Source organism: Carassius gibelio, chromosome A17 (assembly GCF_023724105.1).
Source record: "Carassius gibelio isolate Cgi1373 ecotype wild population from Czech Republic chromosome A17, carGib1.2-hapl.c, whole genome shotgun sequence".
In the NCBI taxonomy this organism is placed as follows: domain Eukaryota; kingdom Metazoa; phylum Chordata; class Actinopteri; order Cypriniformes; family Cyprinidae; genus Carassius; species Carassius gibelio.
Genome location: NC_068387.1, coordinates 9,396,670 through 9,414,360, shown reverse-complemented (window position 1 = coordinate 9,414,360; position 17,691 = coordinate 9,396,670). Strand labels below are relative to the sequence as shown.

The 17,691-nt window shown below is 37.2% G+C and overlaps 1 protein-coding gene across 3 annotated transcripts in view; it reads left to right on the top strand.

Moving 5' to 3' along the window:
• Window positions 1-3,762: 3,762 nt before the first annotated feature.
• Window positions 3,763-17,691, top strand: part of LOC127933435 (E3 ubiquitin-protein ligase UBR1) — a 34,350-nt gene continuing 20,421 nt past the window's right edge. For 2 of the 3 annotated variants that reach the window (XM_052530446.1, XM_052530447.1), the window contains exons 1-20: window positions 3,938-4,216; window positions 6,070-6,335; window positions 6,928-7,006; window positions 7,214-7,324; window positions 9,978-10,105; window positions 10,205-10,343; window positions 10,430-10,492; window positions 10,598-10,721; window positions 12,011-12,118; window positions 12,236-12,324; window positions 12,435-12,533; window positions 12,808-12,965; window positions 13,058-13,157; window positions 13,235-13,363; window positions 15,617-15,797; window positions 16,066-16,127; window positions 16,217-16,327; window positions 16,758-16,823; window positions 16,944-17,045; window positions 17,229-17,292. In XM_052530446.1, coding sequence (XP_052386406.1) covers window positions 4,178-4,216; window positions 6,070-6,335; window positions 6,928-7,006; window positions 7,214-7,324; window positions 9,978-10,105; window positions 10,205-10,343; window positions 10,430-10,492; window positions 10,598-10,721; window positions 12,011-12,118; window positions 12,236-12,324; window positions 12,435-12,533; window positions 12,808-12,965; window positions 13,058-13,157; window positions 13,235-13,363; window positions 15,617-15,797; window positions 16,066-16,127; window positions 16,217-16,327; window positions 16,758-16,823; window positions 16,944-17,045; window positions 17,229-17,292 — 2,218 coding nt within the window. In that variant the 5' untranslated portion in view covers window positions 3,938-4,177. Of the gene's footprint in view, window positions 4,217-6,069; window positions 6,336-6,927; window positions 7,007-7,213; window positions 7,325-9,977; window positions 10,106-10,204; window positions 10,344-10,429; window positions 10,493-10,597; window positions 10,722-12,010; window positions 12,119-12,235; window positions 12,325-12,434; window positions 12,534-12,807; window positions 12,966-13,057; window positions 13,158-13,234; window positions 13,364-15,616; window positions 15,798-16,065; window positions 16,128-16,216; window positions 16,328-16,757; window positions 16,824-16,943; window positions 17,046-17,228; window positions 17,293-17,691 lie in introns of all 3 variants that reach the window. The other variant, XM_052530445.1, reaches the window with a different exon arrangement.

The following is a 17,691-nucleotide window of genomic DNA, read 5'->3' as shown; positions in this document are numbered from 1 at the left end:
GCCTTGACTCTGGAAAGTCCATGGTAACTAGCCCTGACTCTGGAAGGTCAGTGGTGACTAACCCTGACTCTGGAAGGTCAACGGTTACTAGCCCTGACTCTGGAAGGTCAAAGGTGATTAACCCTGACCCTGGAAGGTCGACGGTGACTAACCCTGACTCTGGAGGGTCCATGAGCACCTGACTCGACTCTGGAGGGTCAACCGGAACCTGACTCGACTCTGGAAAGTCAACGGGCACCTGACTTGATTCTGGAGAATCAACTGGAACGTGACTTGACTCTGGAGGGTCAAAAGGAACCTGACTCGACTCTGGATAGTCAACTGGAACCTGACTCAACTCTGGAGGGTCAACTGGAACCTGACTCAACTCTGGAGGGACAACGGGAATATGACTCAACTCTGGAGGGTCAACCGGAACCTGACTCAACTCTGGAGGGTCAACGGGAATATGACTCGACTCTGGAAGGTCAACCAGAACCTGACTCAACTCTGGAGAGTCAATGGGAACCTGATTCAACTCAGGAAAACCCACTGTAGCTGCCATCCTTTGCAGTGGCTCCAGGCTGGCGGCCACCTTGTGCAGTGGCGCTGGGTTTGTGGCCATCTTGTACTGTGGTGTTGGCTCAGCAGACGTGACGTGAACAGTCTCTGGATCAGCAGATGTGACGTGAACACTCCTGGGAATCTGTAGGATCTTTGACAGCATGGAGAAATAATCCAAAAACGTCTCATCGGCCATCTTGGGCGTTGGTGCTGAGCCGGCGGCCATCTTGCACCGTGGCGCTGGGCTGGTGACCACCTTGTGCTGTGGCACTGTGCTGGCGTCCATCTTGCCTCATGGCGCTGGGCTGATGGTCATCTTGTGCAGTGTCGCTGGACCTGCGGCCATCATGGGCAGTGGTGCTGGGCCGGCGGCCATTCTGCACAGTGGCACTGAGCTGGCGGCCATCATGTGCTGTGGTGTTGGGCTGGCCTCCATCTTGCCTCATGGTGCTTGGTTGGAGGCCATCCTGTGCAATGGTGCTGGGTTGGCGGTCATTCTGCGCAGCGGCGCTGGGCTGGCGGCCATCTTGTGCAACGGCAGTATAAGGGTAATTCAAATCTTAGTCGAACAAGCATAGGTCAAAGCCAAACAGACAGTCCAAAAATAAACAAACAAATAAACAAGTAGGGAACAGGAAAGGGAACTCGGAAGACGAGAGGTTAGGGTCAGTCTCGGGAGACGAGAAGATGAAGGGGAATCTCGGAAGACGAGAAGCTGGCAACACGAAGGGTAAGGACTCCATACAAACAACAGGGAAAGACTGGTATTTATAAGGAGGCTAATGACAATAAAGTGACTGCACCTGGTGCAATTAAAAGGAGTGCAATTACTGTGAAGACAGGACCAGACTAGAGGAATTCTAGTGCCTACGGTGAAGTGCCTAAGGGGAAGTGAGCCCACTAGTGGACACCCAGGGAAACAGAGACTAGACAGTGTGACACCCCTGATCACCCTGTCGGGGTTCATTCTTAGATGACAACCTGCTGGATGTCGGACTTACACAATATCATCCTAACAATTTATCAGTCATGACTAAGCAGAAATAGATATATGCCAAATCTATAATATTATATAGGTTTATGTCAATCATGAGGAATTCTGAATGTCTTTCAACCATGCCTTGTGACTGTGATTAGATCAGTTAGGTTTATCCATTGTTTTCCATGGTTTTAGGCAATTCCTATGTAATTTCTGTGTAATGACAATAGTTTGTGAATATTTATTTTTATCAACAACACTCAGTGGGAGCAAAAATTGCCAGCATTGTCAACCGTGTTAATCCTTGTCATCTGTTGATGGGTAACACAGTTGACAGGTAACACAGTGGACATTTCAGCCTTTTTGGAGCCTTGTGCAAATTGCTGATCTTGGAATAGTTAGTATATTACCTTATTAACTTTTGTTTTTATGTTCTTTCTCTACATATCTGTATCTGATGCAAGTCCTCCAGAACAAGCCAAAACACAGTTAAGTCAATTAATCTACTCTATGTTCAGACAGACAATAATTTAGATAAGAATGTCTTCACATTTCTATCCAAAAAAGGAAAATACATTGAAAACCAGGGGTTTTATAGGGAACACAATTGACACTGATTTCACAGACATAGGCCTACACAAAATGGATGATTTAATGTATATGCATGAGCAAAAAAAAAAAAAAAAAAAAAAAAAAAAAAAAAATATATATATATATATATATATATATATATATAGTCAGGTCCATAAATATTAGGACATTGACACAATTCTAATCTTTTTGGCTCTATACACCACCACAATGGATTTGAAATGAAACGATCAAGATGTGCTTTAACTGCAGACTTTCAGCTTTAATTTGAGGGTATTTACATCTAAATCAGGTGAACGGTGTAGGAATTACAACAGGTTGTATATGTACATCCCACTTTTTAAGGGACCAAAAGTAATGGGACAGATTAACAATCAAAAATCAAACTTTCCTTTTTTAATACTTGTTTGCAAATCCTTTGCAGTCAATTACAGCCTGAAGTCTGGAGATCAATTAGACATTAGCGTACGCTGGGTTTCATCCCTGGTGATGCTCTGCCAGGCCTCTACTGCAACTGTCTTCAGTTCCTGCTTGTTCTTGGGGCATTTTCCCTTCAGTTTTGTCTTCAGCAAGTGAAATGCATGCTCAATCGGATTTAGGTCAGGTGATTGACTTGGCCATTGCATAACATTCCACTTCTTTCCCTTAAAAATCTCTTTAGCAGCAAATCAGTATATCTGAATTATAAATTATATAAAGGATATAAAGTGACTGAAGTAATGATGTAAAAAAATGTAATAAATTGCATTTTGAAATATATTCAAATAGAAAACAGCTATTTTAAAGAGGCTAGTAAAAATATTTAAAAATGTCACTGCTTTGCAGTACTTGGATCAAATGCAGGCTTGTGAACAGAAGAGACTTCTTAAAACAACATTAACAAGCTTACTTTTCAAAAACTTTTGATTGGCAGTGGATACTGTAGGCAACTTTATTTTTTTCTCTAATTTCTAGCTTTTAATTGGCTTAGAAATCTGTAACTGCTGGACAATAACAAATAATAATGATTTGTTTATATACTACAAACACTTTTTTTTTATCACATAATAAGGCAGATTAGTTTATATACTGTAATAAATCTTTGCGCGAGAGCGCCCTCCGGCTTCGAGTATGAATGGAACACACACTGCAGGAGAGTTTAGCGCTCCTTGATGTTCATTTCGCCTTCTCGGTCCCAAAAATAACATATTTGTCCGAAAAAATGAGGGGGACTAATTTTCCTGATGATAAAAGTGGGTAAATCTACACCCCTGATTTATTTACTTATTTATTTATTTATCTGACCCTGTCTGTCACTGACGTTGTATTGAATAATGTGTTTAAAGTATTTCTGTGGCGTTTACTGTGGGTTCATTTGAATAAGAAAGGCTCTCATTTTAAACCAAAAGAATAATAATAATAATAATAATAATAATAATAATAATAATAATAATAATAATAATAATGATGATAATACAGTTATTTTCCTCCAGAGGGCGCTGCAGGGCTAAAAATTATAAATATATAGTTTACTCAAAATAAACATTCTGGAATAATTTAATTACTCCTGAAGATCCCTAACATATCACAACAATAGGGTACGTCTAAAACGTGATTATTACTTAATTAATTGGTATTTCTTTATAAATTGAAAGTTAATTTAAAGTTAATCTCAGTTGGTAATTGATTACTTGATAAGGAACTCTCTCTCTCTCTCTCTCTCTCTCTCGCCTAAATTCGCTATTACTTGTTTAATCATAGTTAATCTTGTTTCCGAAGTAGCTGAAGTGATGTAATTGCTGCTCTTTTGTCCTCCATTACTTATTTAAAGGTTCAAATTATGAAAGGACCTCGATTCAATAACATAAAACTTTTTTTGTTGTTTTATATAGTTGGCTTTTAACTCACTTCCTTTTATGGCCTTTTATTTATTGTGTTATGTAATGTATATGTATATACACATGCTTTTACAATTTGCCAACCATCTGTAATTCCATTTATTTGAGTCCACCCGAAAGACTTTTAAACTGTTGCAAATCCGTCCTTGCTGTGTTGTTGTAGTGACGCTTGCTTTACGGCATTTGGATGATGGCGGAGTCGCTGAACGGTGTACAGTTAAGCACGGTAATTATTTGGCTTTTAACAACTTCACACATAAATCCAGTCGCATGTCAGTTGCATGTGATGGTCGCATAAGTATGCGCATGCAGTATATTATGATTTAAGCAGGTTAAGGTATATGCTGTATATGCGTGGTAACGTTAGTCCTTTCAGTTCTATGTTATCTACGATTTGATTTAATGATGAGCATATTGCTAAGAGCCTAAATGTTTACATGATTGTTAACATCTGACATGTGCACACGAGCAGATTTAACACCCGCTTTAACTGCTTTTTATTCTACATCATTGAGCATTTAATAGCATTTAACCTAAGTTAGTACGCTGTGTTTTCTCCAAAGTTACTTAAAACGAGCATTTTATGCATAATTTCTAGCTGATGCTTTTGAAAGTTTCGTTTGTTTACGCAAAATGCAAAACCTTTCATCTTTCATTTTCTTTTTCTTTGCATCTTTGAGAGACAACATTTCACCAGATGTTTTATTTTCTTTTGGACCTTTTAATGCAGCCTCTTTGTACATATATTTTAAGTAAATACAGAATAGACAGTATTTATTATTTATTAGCTATTACAGAATGTAGTCTTGTATAACCAAATGTAGTGTTTAACCTTAATTGTTTATGCTTCTTTTTTTTTTTCCTTCTTCATTTTTATTCTTACACTTTTTAGAAAAGTTTGATTGTGAAAGATGAGCAAGATTTTAAACGCTAGTATTAATGTTAGATTTGCATTTTCACAGACATTTGAGGGATGGAAATGTTTTTCTCATGATTTTTCAACCTTAAAATAGATTTCCACATCTCTATGAAGTGAGATCTGGCAGTGTCGGTGAAATCGATGTCTTCCTATTGATTGATATTCTGAGACAGGACATGAATCTGCTTTCATAATGTAGCCCTGCCATAGTTGCCTGTTTAATTCCAAATATTGCATTGTATAACACAGCCTCATTCATTAGTCAGTTGACTGACTCTTTGACCAATCAGGCTGCAGTCAGAGGATATAGAATTTATTTCTAACACATTTGGTTTTATTAGCATGAACAGGTGTGCAGCATGGGATCAAATATGCTTGCTATAGGGGTCAAAGGCCGTTTATTAGATGGTTTTTCTGTGCATTGAGAAGCTCTGAAACTTCTTTTTTTTGATTGATGCAATTCATTACATTGCTCTTAGTGTACATTTATTTTGCGCATCGATAAACAAAAACTCTAGCTTCAGTAGTAGGAGCCTGAAATGTCCTCTAGACCTTACATGCTGAGGAGATCCTGAATATTGACCAAACATAGCATGTTTTTCACCATGATGTGCCATTTCCTGTAAATTAATATTTTTAACCACCAACATTTACATGCATAATAGTTGCTCACTTATTTATTATTTTAATAATAATAATACTAATAATAATACATCTTAAAATGCTATATTAATATTCAATTATGAATGTAATTTAAATTAAATGACTTCCCCACCTCCCCCACGCCATTAGCAGTAATCAAAATTTTCAAAAAAATAAAAGTAATTGGAGGAATACGGAGGATAAGAATCACTGAAAAGATCAGGCTCAGCATACAGTAGGCTAATTGTTGCCAAAAATAAATAAATCTCGTTCGACTAGTTGCCAGCAGGTTTGATCTTGAAATGCAGGGTTCAAAGTGAATATTTTTATTGGCTGCTTCATGTGCTTTATGTTACTAGTCACTTATTTAATTGTAATTGCACTGAATGGAAACTAAAGTTTTCTTACGAACAAAAAGCACTATAAAAGTAAACAAAAAAATAAAAAAATTATTCCATATGACCCTTTAATGTGTTTGATTAGTTTGTTATATAATGCTCTGTCTCTTTTGCCACCAGAAATGGCAGGATGCTTCAAACAGAGAGGCTGCCATACTCTGCTATATGGGGGAGCAGGTCCCCCTTATTTACTGCCTGGAGGCGGAGCCACAACAAGGGGAGGAGGAGCAAAAGGTTGAGGAACGCCTCTTGTGTCCTCTGGAGTGCTTCCTTTTTGGGGAGGACCCCTGTGTCGGGCTGGAGAAGCTACAGCAACACAGCGGCTGCTCATCAGCTCAGCAGTGTGGACGTGTCTTTAAAGAGGGCGAGACCGTCTACTCCTGCAGGTTAGACCTGAGCCCCTTTGAGAATATATACGGACACCATCAACTCCTATACAAGCTTGTAAAGAGTACATCAGCTAGACTGATTGAGGAGCCAGCATCTCATCGTGCATTGTTCATTGGACAGCCTTGTGAATGGAGAATGCACATTTTATTTATTTAAAATTATATGGTCAAACAAACAAACAAATAAATAAATAAGTGCATGAATGAATGTATAAATAAATATTATTAAAATGTAAAGTTTTGTCATTTAGAAATTAATAGTGTGTGTGTGTATGTATGTATGTGTGTGTGTATATATATTTCCATGTATAGCATAATTTTAAGGACTTAATTTACTTAACTATTATTATAAAATTCAGAAAATAGTAATAATAAAGAATGAGTAGGTGTGTCCAAATCTGATTTGATTTATTTAGTTAGTTACTTATTTTTTTATTTTTATGTATTGACTACAAGTCTATATAAGCACATTCAAAGCCCTACGTCTATGGAGCTCTTATGCTGAACTCATTAGGAGTTCTGCTAGCTGTGCTAGCATCTATTGCTTTTTTTTTTTTGTCTTGATGTGTCCTTATATGTATATTTCCAGGGATTGTGCAATAGATCCCACCTGTGTACTTTGCATAGAATGCTTCCAGAAGAGTGTGCACAAAAGTCATCGCTACAAGGTACATGCACTCGTACTAATAATTATTATACATTTTTAAATTATTTTTATAATTCCCCGCCAAATCTCAGTCCTGTTCTCTTTTTTAATTTTTTTAAATTAAATTTATTATAAATGACCTCCATCTAAAGTATTATTTTTATTATTATATATTATTATTATTATTATTATTTTCCTATTATAATTGTTATTTCCATTGCCACTGCAGATGCATGCCTCGGCAGGAGGAGGTTTCTGTGACTGTGGAGACTTGGAGGCCTGGAAGACTGGACCCTGCTGCTCCCAACACGACCCTGGCACTTCAGTTAATATGGAAACGGTACAGTTTATTTTCTTGAAGCTTGTTGATGTTGATCTTTTTTCTGTGAACACTATTGTTGAACTTACTTCCTGCCTTGAGGTCAGAGGAGCCGTTCTGTCCGCACGTTTGCTAACCCAAACCCTCCTTCTGTGGGAAAACACAAAGTGTGTGGGAAAGTGATGCAAAACCAGCTGGAATAAAAGCAGCGAGTGGAAGAAAAAGTTAAGTCGTTAGTCAGAGGGTTTATTGTACAAGGAAATGAATTGAAATAGTTAGAATGAAAGTGAAAGACTATCAGTTGTAGATTTTTTGTGTTTAATGGCATAATAATTCATCTAAATCCCTGGGTTTCATAAACTACTGTTATCAGCTGTATTCATCACTGTTTTCTTGCTGTATGCCTACATTTTGGCCTGCGAAGCAGATGGTAGCTGATAACTCAATAGATCCACCATGATAAGATCAGGCTCCAGATCCACACTCACTCATGGCCACTTTGTTGGAAAACAGCAGGTGCCTTTTCGTGCTTGACACCCTCTGGCGAGATCTAAACATACATGAAATAAACACGACAGATGGACATTTAAACCAAATCAGCAAACATCATATGTGGCTCAAAGGGCCCGTTCTGTTGTGTTGTGTGTTTTGTTATCTGTTTGGTGCTTGTACAGTCAAATTATGTTGAGCTGTGAGCTCTTTCGGTGGCTAGTTACTATTTTTGGTGTGTCTGCATTTTAGGAGATGTTCTAGATCGTGATCTTCTGGAGGAGTTGAGGATATTTAAAAAGTGACTGCAGTAGAACTTTGGTTGAGCCTGATTGAATCAGATAACAGGCAGATATACATGAGAATAAACAGCAGTTTATGTGACATTGTGTTTTTGTGGTCTTCTCCTTGCAAGCCTGCTATCCCTAAAATAATAATAAAGCCATTTCAAGAATTTTAATTTTGGGAATTAATTATTCCTTTATATTAGGGTTGTGACGGTGAGGAAATTTTCCCACCGGTTAATCGATGTGCAACTACACCGGTAATACCGGTAAAACCCCGGAGGCGGGGCGTTTCCTTTTTTCCTCGCTTTTCTTTCTTTCACTTTTAAATAGTTTGTAAAAATTAATAGATTGTTATTTGTTATTTGCGCATTTTGCTTTCACTTAGCGGCAAATAGCTTCAATTTTGCATAAAGCAATTGCTCGTTTTTAGTTTGTTAGAATTTTCCCTCTTTTCCTTGCTTTTAAAATGCTTAAAAGAGATGTGCGCATTTTACTTACACTTTTGAATTACTGGCAGTTCAGCGTAAATTGCTTGAATACAACAACAAAATACAACATCGAACTTACTTATTATCAACCTATTTATAAAACATTTATTAACAAATAAAAATACACGATGAATATAGGGCAGGCTATATGCCTAATATAAAATAACAAATAATTTACATAAAATATAAATAGGTATAAAAACTGGAAGTAAACATATATAATAATAACCAAATAAATAAGAAACGTGGAACATTTGACACAAAGTTTAAATAAAGTAAAAATCAGCAAACAATATGGAAGCAATTAAATAAGAAACAAATGTTTAAAAAAAACTTCCAAAATCACTTTAGATAAACGGCAAAAGTCAACAGGCTTTTCAAAATACAATTTCCAAACACGCGTTTTTGGTCTGTGCCGCGGTGGACAAGTGCCGTGCCCGATGTTGTGGCTTAACACTGGTGTCACGGTCAACACTGTCTATCATGGCAAGCCTACTTTATTATCCTCACATCATTTGTTGTTTCAGCCCCTTTTGACTTTTATTTTTGGTTGCACTTTATTTAAAGTTGCCCTTTTTACAGTGTAATTATACATATAAGTACCGAGTAATATTAATTAACTATACTTAATGTAATATAATTAAGATTAGGGTTACTTGCATGTAATTATGCATAATTCATTGTTATTATAATAGCAAGTAGATGAAACCTGTGTAAAAAGGACACCTTAAAATAAAGTGTTACCTTATTTATTTTCTGGAGCTGTACAGCTCTATAACAAAAATAAAGGTATTATAAAATATATAAAAGTAAAACACATGACGCGTACAGTATATTGCACATATAGCTCAAGTCATATGAGGAAAAGACCACAGTTTAAATGATTATTCACAGAAAATCTGCTCATCTACTGTAGCTCTTTAAATTTCATAAACAAGCACATATACAATATTTCAGAAGTATGATGTCAGTCAAATCTGGTCTTAAAATCTGGGAACTTATAATATTCACTGACATCAAACCTAATGCAGACTGCAGTGTATCTTGATTATTCATTTGTTTTGCTTTTATGTTGTTGTTGTCGTTTTCATTTAATAATAATAATAATAATAATAATAATAATAATAATAATAATAATAGTAGTATACGTAGTGTTGTTATTATTATTATTATTATTATTATTATTATTATTATTATTATTATTATTATTATTATTATTATAACCCTCAGTTTCAGTGCTTAACAGCTCCAGTCCCCTTTTACTTCCACTATATAGAAATTAGCAGCCTGGACATTTCATTAAATATCTATTTTGGGTGAATTAATAAATACAATTTATTCAAGTAAAATTCTGTGAACAACTAAAAACTAAGTGGCTCTCGGTTTCAACTGCTGTTGTGTGTGTCATAGGATGAGTGTGTGATGGACCCAGGCCTTCGGGAAAGGGCTCAGATGCTGTTCCACCTGCTGCTGCGGTACACAACAGACATGCTGGTTTGGGAAGAAACCAACGAACTATCAGAAGAGCTGAAGCCAAAGTGAGATCTGCAGTTACTAAAGCCGCAAGCTGGAAAAAGTCCAATATAGGATTCATCCTTCATTTAAAAAATGTAAACGTTGTTTAATATTGTTTTTAGAGTGAAGCAAGACACCTACTTCTGTGTGCTCTACAACGATGAACACCACTCATATGACCACGTCATCTACACACTTCAGCGCGCGATCGCCTGTGACCAGAATCAGGCCCAAATCTACACTGCTCTTATTGACAAGGAAGTGAGTATTCTGAGCATCAGCTTTCCACATAGTCTTACATGGTCAACATTATAGCCTTTTCATTTGTTGTGTTATCATGATTTCAGGGGCGGAAAGCCGTGAAGAGAGGTACTCTCGGATCCTGCCAGCAAGCCAAGGACAATATCAGGGTAAATATACTTGGTACACTCTTAAAACACTTTTTTTTCTCCTTTTTTTTTTAAGTAAGGTGTATGTAGATGACTTATTTAACCATCTTTGTATGTCCCCTGCAGCGTAACTCGGAGCACATTATCCAGAAACCGTTGCGGGTGGAGATTCTTCACACTGCTGTAATGGCTCATCAGACCTTTGCCCTCAGACTTGGTGCATGGTTCCAAAAGATCTTTGGCTACTCAGGTAAATGATTACGAGCAGAAAGTGAACCGAGATCTGGTGAATCGGTTGCATTTTTTAAAACAATTGTTTATTTAATGAAAATAGAAACTAAAATGGCTCTCCTGAAACTCTAGTGCAAACATATTTACAGTCTAATACCATTCTGATATGGTCCTTGGTTATTATTGATGCTCAATTAGTAATAACGGTTCTTCTTATTATCAATTATTGCAAAAGATTAGCTGCTTACTGTGTTTCATTATCAAAATCATCAAAAATCAACCCTCTTCATTTGTGAGTAAATCACTCGCATATTGAACCAAATCTTCACTCTGTGAAACTATGTCTAACATGAGCCATTGGCTAATTCTTAGATTTTACTCACCAGTGTCAGAGATGCAGGCTAAGTATAAGTTTAGCACAGGTATGTTTTCACTCGCCAAACACTCTGACTGAGTGCTTGTAAGTTTCACACTCGGTCAAGTGATCTGTACTACTTTTTCAATTAATCTAACAGGGCTGCGCCGATCGTTATGCGCATCTCGTCAGAGAAACTGCGCAAATCCACGTTCATTTTCAGCGTTTATTTGCGCATCTTCTCTGTTAACGATGGCTCTGTGTAGTAACAGCTGCTCTATGTGAAATCATGCACCTGATGGAATTAACCGCTGATTAGAGAACCGGCTTTACTGACGAGATGCGCATTAACGATCGGCCATCTAATGGATGGGTAGTGTACCTGTATTTGACGCACCGTAAACCTGCCGTCGCTTTGCGGAGAGCACTTTTTCTCACACATGCAAAGAAAGAAAGAAATTGTATGCGTCATTGCTGAATAAAGGTGCGTGTCTTGCATGTGTGTGTGTGTGTGTTATATATATATATATATATATATATATATATATATATATATATATATATATATATATATATATATATATATATATATATATATATATATATATATATATATATATATATATATATAACACACACACACACATGTATCTTACCCCAAACTTTTGGAAGTTGGAATTGGAAGTTCTCTTTTTCCAGCAAAGCAATAAATTACACATTAAAATGGCTACTTCTAATTGCAATAATATTTCACAATATTGCTGTTTTTACTGATCAAATAAAAACATTGTTGGTGAACATAAGAAGGCGTCTTAAACAGCTTTTTTTATTATTATTCTCCTTTTCCTTTCCAATTATCAATTGGAAAGGATCCTTATCAATTTTAACTTTTGACCAGTAGTGTGTGTATATATAATAATTCTGAGGTTTTGTGCTTGTCATTGGTTGTGTAGTTGGCCTCAGGGAGGTGTTCTGTCAGGTGGCTTTGGAGCCGGCCGCTGACAACAATAACCCCTGCCTGATCAGTCGACTCATGCTGCACGACGCCAAACTTTATAAAGGTCAATCTTTCAACCTCTGTCATTAAATGATTCTCTTTTAATACCATGCAGACATTTCAAATCCGGTGAGATATTCTTAGTGCTATATTTAAACCTGATTTCCTGTAACTTCCTCAGGAGCCCGCAAGGTTGTCCACGAGTTAATTTTTAGTAGTTTACTGATGGACACCGAATATAAGAGGCAGTTTGCCATGAAATTCACAGAGGTACAATTTCACAGCTGCATATCATTTCACATATGTATCATTTGAATGTTAAAGTTGTTACATGCTTAGAATGAGTACAGTTAGCTGAGATGAGCTCTATCTCATTTCAGCACTACAAGCAACTTCAGGAAGACTTTATCTGCGATGACCATCAAAGGAACATCTCAATCACAGCCTTGTCTGTGCAGATCTTCACTGTTCCCACTTTGGTATGATGGACAGCTTGCAGCATTGACATCAAACATGTTTCTGTATCTTTTATCATCTCTAACTGAACCTAATTTTTAACTCATACTCTTGGCAGTCAGATACTGTTCCCTTTAATTATTAGTTCTCTAGTCATAATATCTCCTTTTATTTTACATGAAAGAAAGAGTGTCATACAAATTGGAGCGATATGACGCAAGTAAATGATGGCAAGTAACCCTTAAATTCAATGTAAAGGTCAATTTAAAGCTTTCCACCTCTCTTTTTTTTTCTCAGGCCAGGCAGTTGATAGAGGAGGGCAGTGTCATCAAGGTCATTGTAGACACTGTAATGGATATGATGAGGGAACATCTGGACAGCAACCAACGCTTCCACTTCCAGGGCCACAACCCCGACAAGTTCTTCCGGGTTCAAGTTATCTTCCATGACCTCAGGTCTACACACAACCCTCGAATTATGGAAAATAACTACTGTTTATTTTTATCAGTTGTCTCAATGTAGATTGGGTTTACTTTGATGTTATCAGGTACATTTTAATCAGTAAGCCCTCTGTGTGGACTGAGACGTTGAGGGAGAAGTTCCTTGAAGGTTTACATGTCTTTCTTCGCTTCCTATGTTGTATGCAGGTAATGTTTTCTCTTGTCAAAAGGATTTTAATTTGGTCTGATCTGTAGCCTAATTGAGTGTCCTTCTTTGATGGCAGGGGATGGAGGAGGTGAAGAGGCAGCTTGGTCAGCATGTTGAGGTGGAGCCCGAGTGGGAGGCAGGATTTAGCCTCCAGATGCAGCTGCGCTATATTCTCGCCATGTTTCAGGACTGGTGCTCTTCTGACGTGAGTCATTGCTTGGCAGGGACATTGCTTTTTGGGGTTAAATGGCACCCTTTATCTTACAGACCCGGTTTAATTCTCTAAGTTGCATCTTGATTTCAAAATATACCAAATTGAGTGTTTTAGCAAGTTCTGTTCTAAGATTTGAACATGTATACAGCAAAATATAGGAAATTTGCCTCTGCAGATTGACTAAAATATGACAGGGTCCAAGCCAATTACAACCAGATGCTCACTAAACTCAGTGTACTGTATGTAGTCTATGTATCAGTCTTTTTAGATTTTGGCATTGCACTGCAAACTGGTAACTCCCACTTGACTCATAATTTATTAAATAATATTTAAAGGGGTCGTATGATGCAATTTCAGATTTTCCTTTCTCTTTGGAGTGTTACAAGCAGTTTGTGAATGGATAAGATCCCTAAAGTTGCAAAGACTTGAGTCTCAAACCCAAAGAGAGAGTCTTTGTAAAAGTTCGTCCACACCCTCCTAAAACGCCTCGTTTAAACAAGCCCCCCAAATGTCTACATCACTGTATGGGAAGATTTGCATAACAGCGCCTGAATGTTCACGCAAAGAAAGAAGGTATAATTTTGATTCTTTCTATTGTTACCGCCGCCATATCGTGGAGATGCTGTTTGTTTCATTGTGAAAGTGAAACTACTTTGTTAGGCCTTTTCAAAGAGGACACAACTAGAAATCGGTGGTTAAGGTGCGACGTGAAATGTAACCCAATGCGTAAAAAGGTTAGAGAGTCGGACTCATAACCCAAAGGTTGCGGGCTCGAGTCTCGTAACTTCAGGAATTGTTGGTGGGGAGTGAAGGTACAGCGCTCTCTGACACCTTCAATGCCACGACTGAGGTGCCCTTGAGCAAGGCACCGAACCCCCAACTGCTCACCTGGCGCTACAGCCAAAAATGGCTGCCCACTGCTCCGGGTGTGTGTGTGTTAACAGTTTGTGTGTGTTCACTGCTGTGTGTATGCACTTTGGATGGGATAAATGCAGAGCACTAATTCCGAGTGTGGTCACCATACTTGGCCACATCACTTTATTCATTTTAAGGTAAAAAAAAATGCATCATTTTCAACAGACTGTACATTGTTGTTGCTCCTCTATCTCCCACCTTCTGAAACACGTCGAGTTTTACAAAGCTCATCGTTCTAAAAAAAAAAGGGAGATGTGCTCTGATTGGTCAGCTATCCAGTGTGTTGTGATTGGCCGAATACCTCAAATGTTTGACTTACCATACTTACTTTACATGTCTCTTACAATATTCTAATGCCATGCCCTGGTGCGATGAGACAAAACTATTAAAACCCATTACAAATTAGCCATTTGTTGCATTCTAATTACGGATTAGTTGCATTGCATATTGCGCTGCGTAGACAAAACCATGTCTGCATTTGTGTTTGGAGAAACAACAAGCGCTACTCTACACTGCTCAAAACCTGCATTTGAATCATCAGTGGCAAATTCTTTAAATATGAAAACATGCTTACAGGTTGTGAGTCAAAACAGTGGCATTGTAGGTTAAGGAAATAGTCCTTTGTTAGAAGCATTGCACACACCCAAATATTTGGTTTGAACTGTTCTGGAACAGTGTTGTAAATACAACTTAACCACTGATTTCTAATTGTCTTTTGGAAGACCAAACAAAGTAGTTTCGCTTTCACAACGAAACACACAGCGTCTCCACGACATTGGTGGCAGCAGCAACAATACTACAGCGAGAATTAAAGTTACGCCTTTCTTTATGTGAACATTTGGGTGGTGCTATGCAAATCTTCCCATACAGTGACATAGACATGTGGAGGATTGTTTAAACGAGGCGTTTTAGGAGGGCTTGGATGGGTGTTAACGTTTATAAAGAATATCTCTTTGGGTTTGAGACTTTAGTCTTTTCAGCTTTTGGGACATTATTTATTCATGAACCGCTTGTAACACACCAAAGAGAAAGGAAAACTTGAAATTGCATCATATGAACAGAAAAATAGACAAGCATGTCTTGAATCCTGAAACGGGACAATGAGTGGATGGTCTCGTTTTAAATAAACATTTATTATTAGGTTATTATCCGTTTACAGAATGTCTCGGTGTAATGTTTAGACAAAGCACTTAAATAGACCACAGTCTACTTTAAAGCCATTAATGTTGCTTGATTGATTAGATTACAAATCTTGTTTATCCACTGGTTAATGAATGACCTGGAAATATGACACTGTTTGGACGTGTGTGTTGTGTTATTTACCCACAGGAGAGGGTTCTGTTGTTGGCCTTTCAGGAGTGTCACAGAGCTCTAATGTCCTGCACCAACCAGCCCTTCCGCAGCGAGCCAGTAGACAACTACATGTGCAAGCAGATCCTCCACACACGGCTTTATAAAGTCTCCCAGGAGCCCGTCTCCATCCATCTGCCCATCTCCAGACTCCTGGCCGGTTAGAAAAATAGTTGAATTTCTGTATCAGAAGTCCTAGTCATGAGATTTTCTAGCTTGTTACGTTTCTAATGACATGTTACATGGTAATATGAAAAAGAAGATTAACTTTTTTCAACTTTTATTTTATTTCCCACCAACATTCTTTTAATTTATGGTCAGCTAGCATTTGTTCACCCGCTCAAGAAAGTGTACCAATGATTGTTTTTTTTTTGGTCACAGCAATATTCTGTATCTGTTGTTTAAACCCAGTCTGTATCTGATCTCAGGTTTATATGTGCTGTTGTGCCAGACTGGAGCAATCCAATACCTCCCTGACTTTGTGGATACTGTGAGTATATCATTAATTAATCAAATGAAGCTGTAGCGTGTGAATGTCCAGCACTGTGGGTCACAGGTGTGTATTTGGATGTGTTTCAGGTGCAGCTGAACTTCACTGAGCTGGCGGAGCAGCCTCTGCGCTGTGTTGTGCTGGCGGCTCAGGTGTGTGCTGACATGTGGCGCAGAAACGGCCTGTCGCTCGTCAGCCAGGTGAGAGCACCACCAATTGCACAGTTTTTACAATTTGAAAAAAAAAAATAAATAAAAAAAATTATCTTAAACACGTGTAGAGATTTTTGTAAATACAATAATTTGCAATTCTCTAAAAAACCTGAATGTGAATCTAAACAAAGTCTCCAATTAAAAACTGTTGGATCATCAACTGATATTTCAAACACGTCCATTATTTAATTTGAACATCTTGAAAACAACTGTTAGTGGCGTGAAATGGCTTATAATGATTATTGGGGCTGTCTTAGTTTTATTTATTTTGTGAAAGTATGTATGAACGCATGAATTGTATATTGGAGGGGTAAAAAACAACAACAACAACTATGTAACAAAATTTGAATGCACAAATTTTCATATTGTGCCGCGACATGAACATATTCTAACTTTTGCTGATATTTGCCTCTGTTAGGTGTATTACTATCAGGATCTTAAGTGCAGGGATGAAATGTTTGATAAAGATATTATCATGTTGCAGGTATGTTCTTAAAATCATAAATGTATATGAAATATAAAAATAATAATATAAAATAAATTATATAATTGCAAAATTCTAAATACTTTAATTCAGTTAATGACATTTTCTGACCAACCGCAGATTGCTGCTTCCAAAATGGACCCCAATCATTTCCTCATGCTTGTTCTTTTGAGATTTGAACTTTTCGATATTTTTAATGGCAACTCCTCCAGTAAGGATCAGGTGAGTAACAGAGGATGAAGTGAGATCACATGGAATATGTTTCATAGCAGCTTCTCTTAAACTGATCAATACATGCATGACTAAATAATTTAAATTATTAAAATAATAAAGCATTTATTTATTCTTTTTGTCATTGATTATGGTTGATTTTAATTGGTTTCTTTGCCCTGTTTCATCACACAGGAGGTACTGAAACAATGGAATAGGTTGACAGAAGAGATGCTTTACCTTATTATCGTCATTGTAGGTAAGTTCTCACATTTAACTTTTATATGAAAGGCTTGGTCTTGCTGTCTTTAGCTGATGTGTTTTGTTGTTTTATGTAAGTGAGTTGACTGGAGGCACTGCCTTTTGTTTTGCCTCTGATATATATATTTTGCATGTGAAATACACCAACTTGAATCTACAGGTGCATCTCAATAAATTATAATGTCATGGAAAAGTTAATTTATTTCAGTAATTCAACTCCAATTGTGAAACTTGTGTATTAAATAAATTCAATGCACACAGACTGAAGTAGTTTATGATGATTTTGGCTCACATTTAACAAAAACCCACCAATTAAATATCTCAACAATTAGAATACTTCATAAGACCAATAAAAACATTTTTTAAATCCTTTTTTTGTGAATTGTTGGGCTTCTGG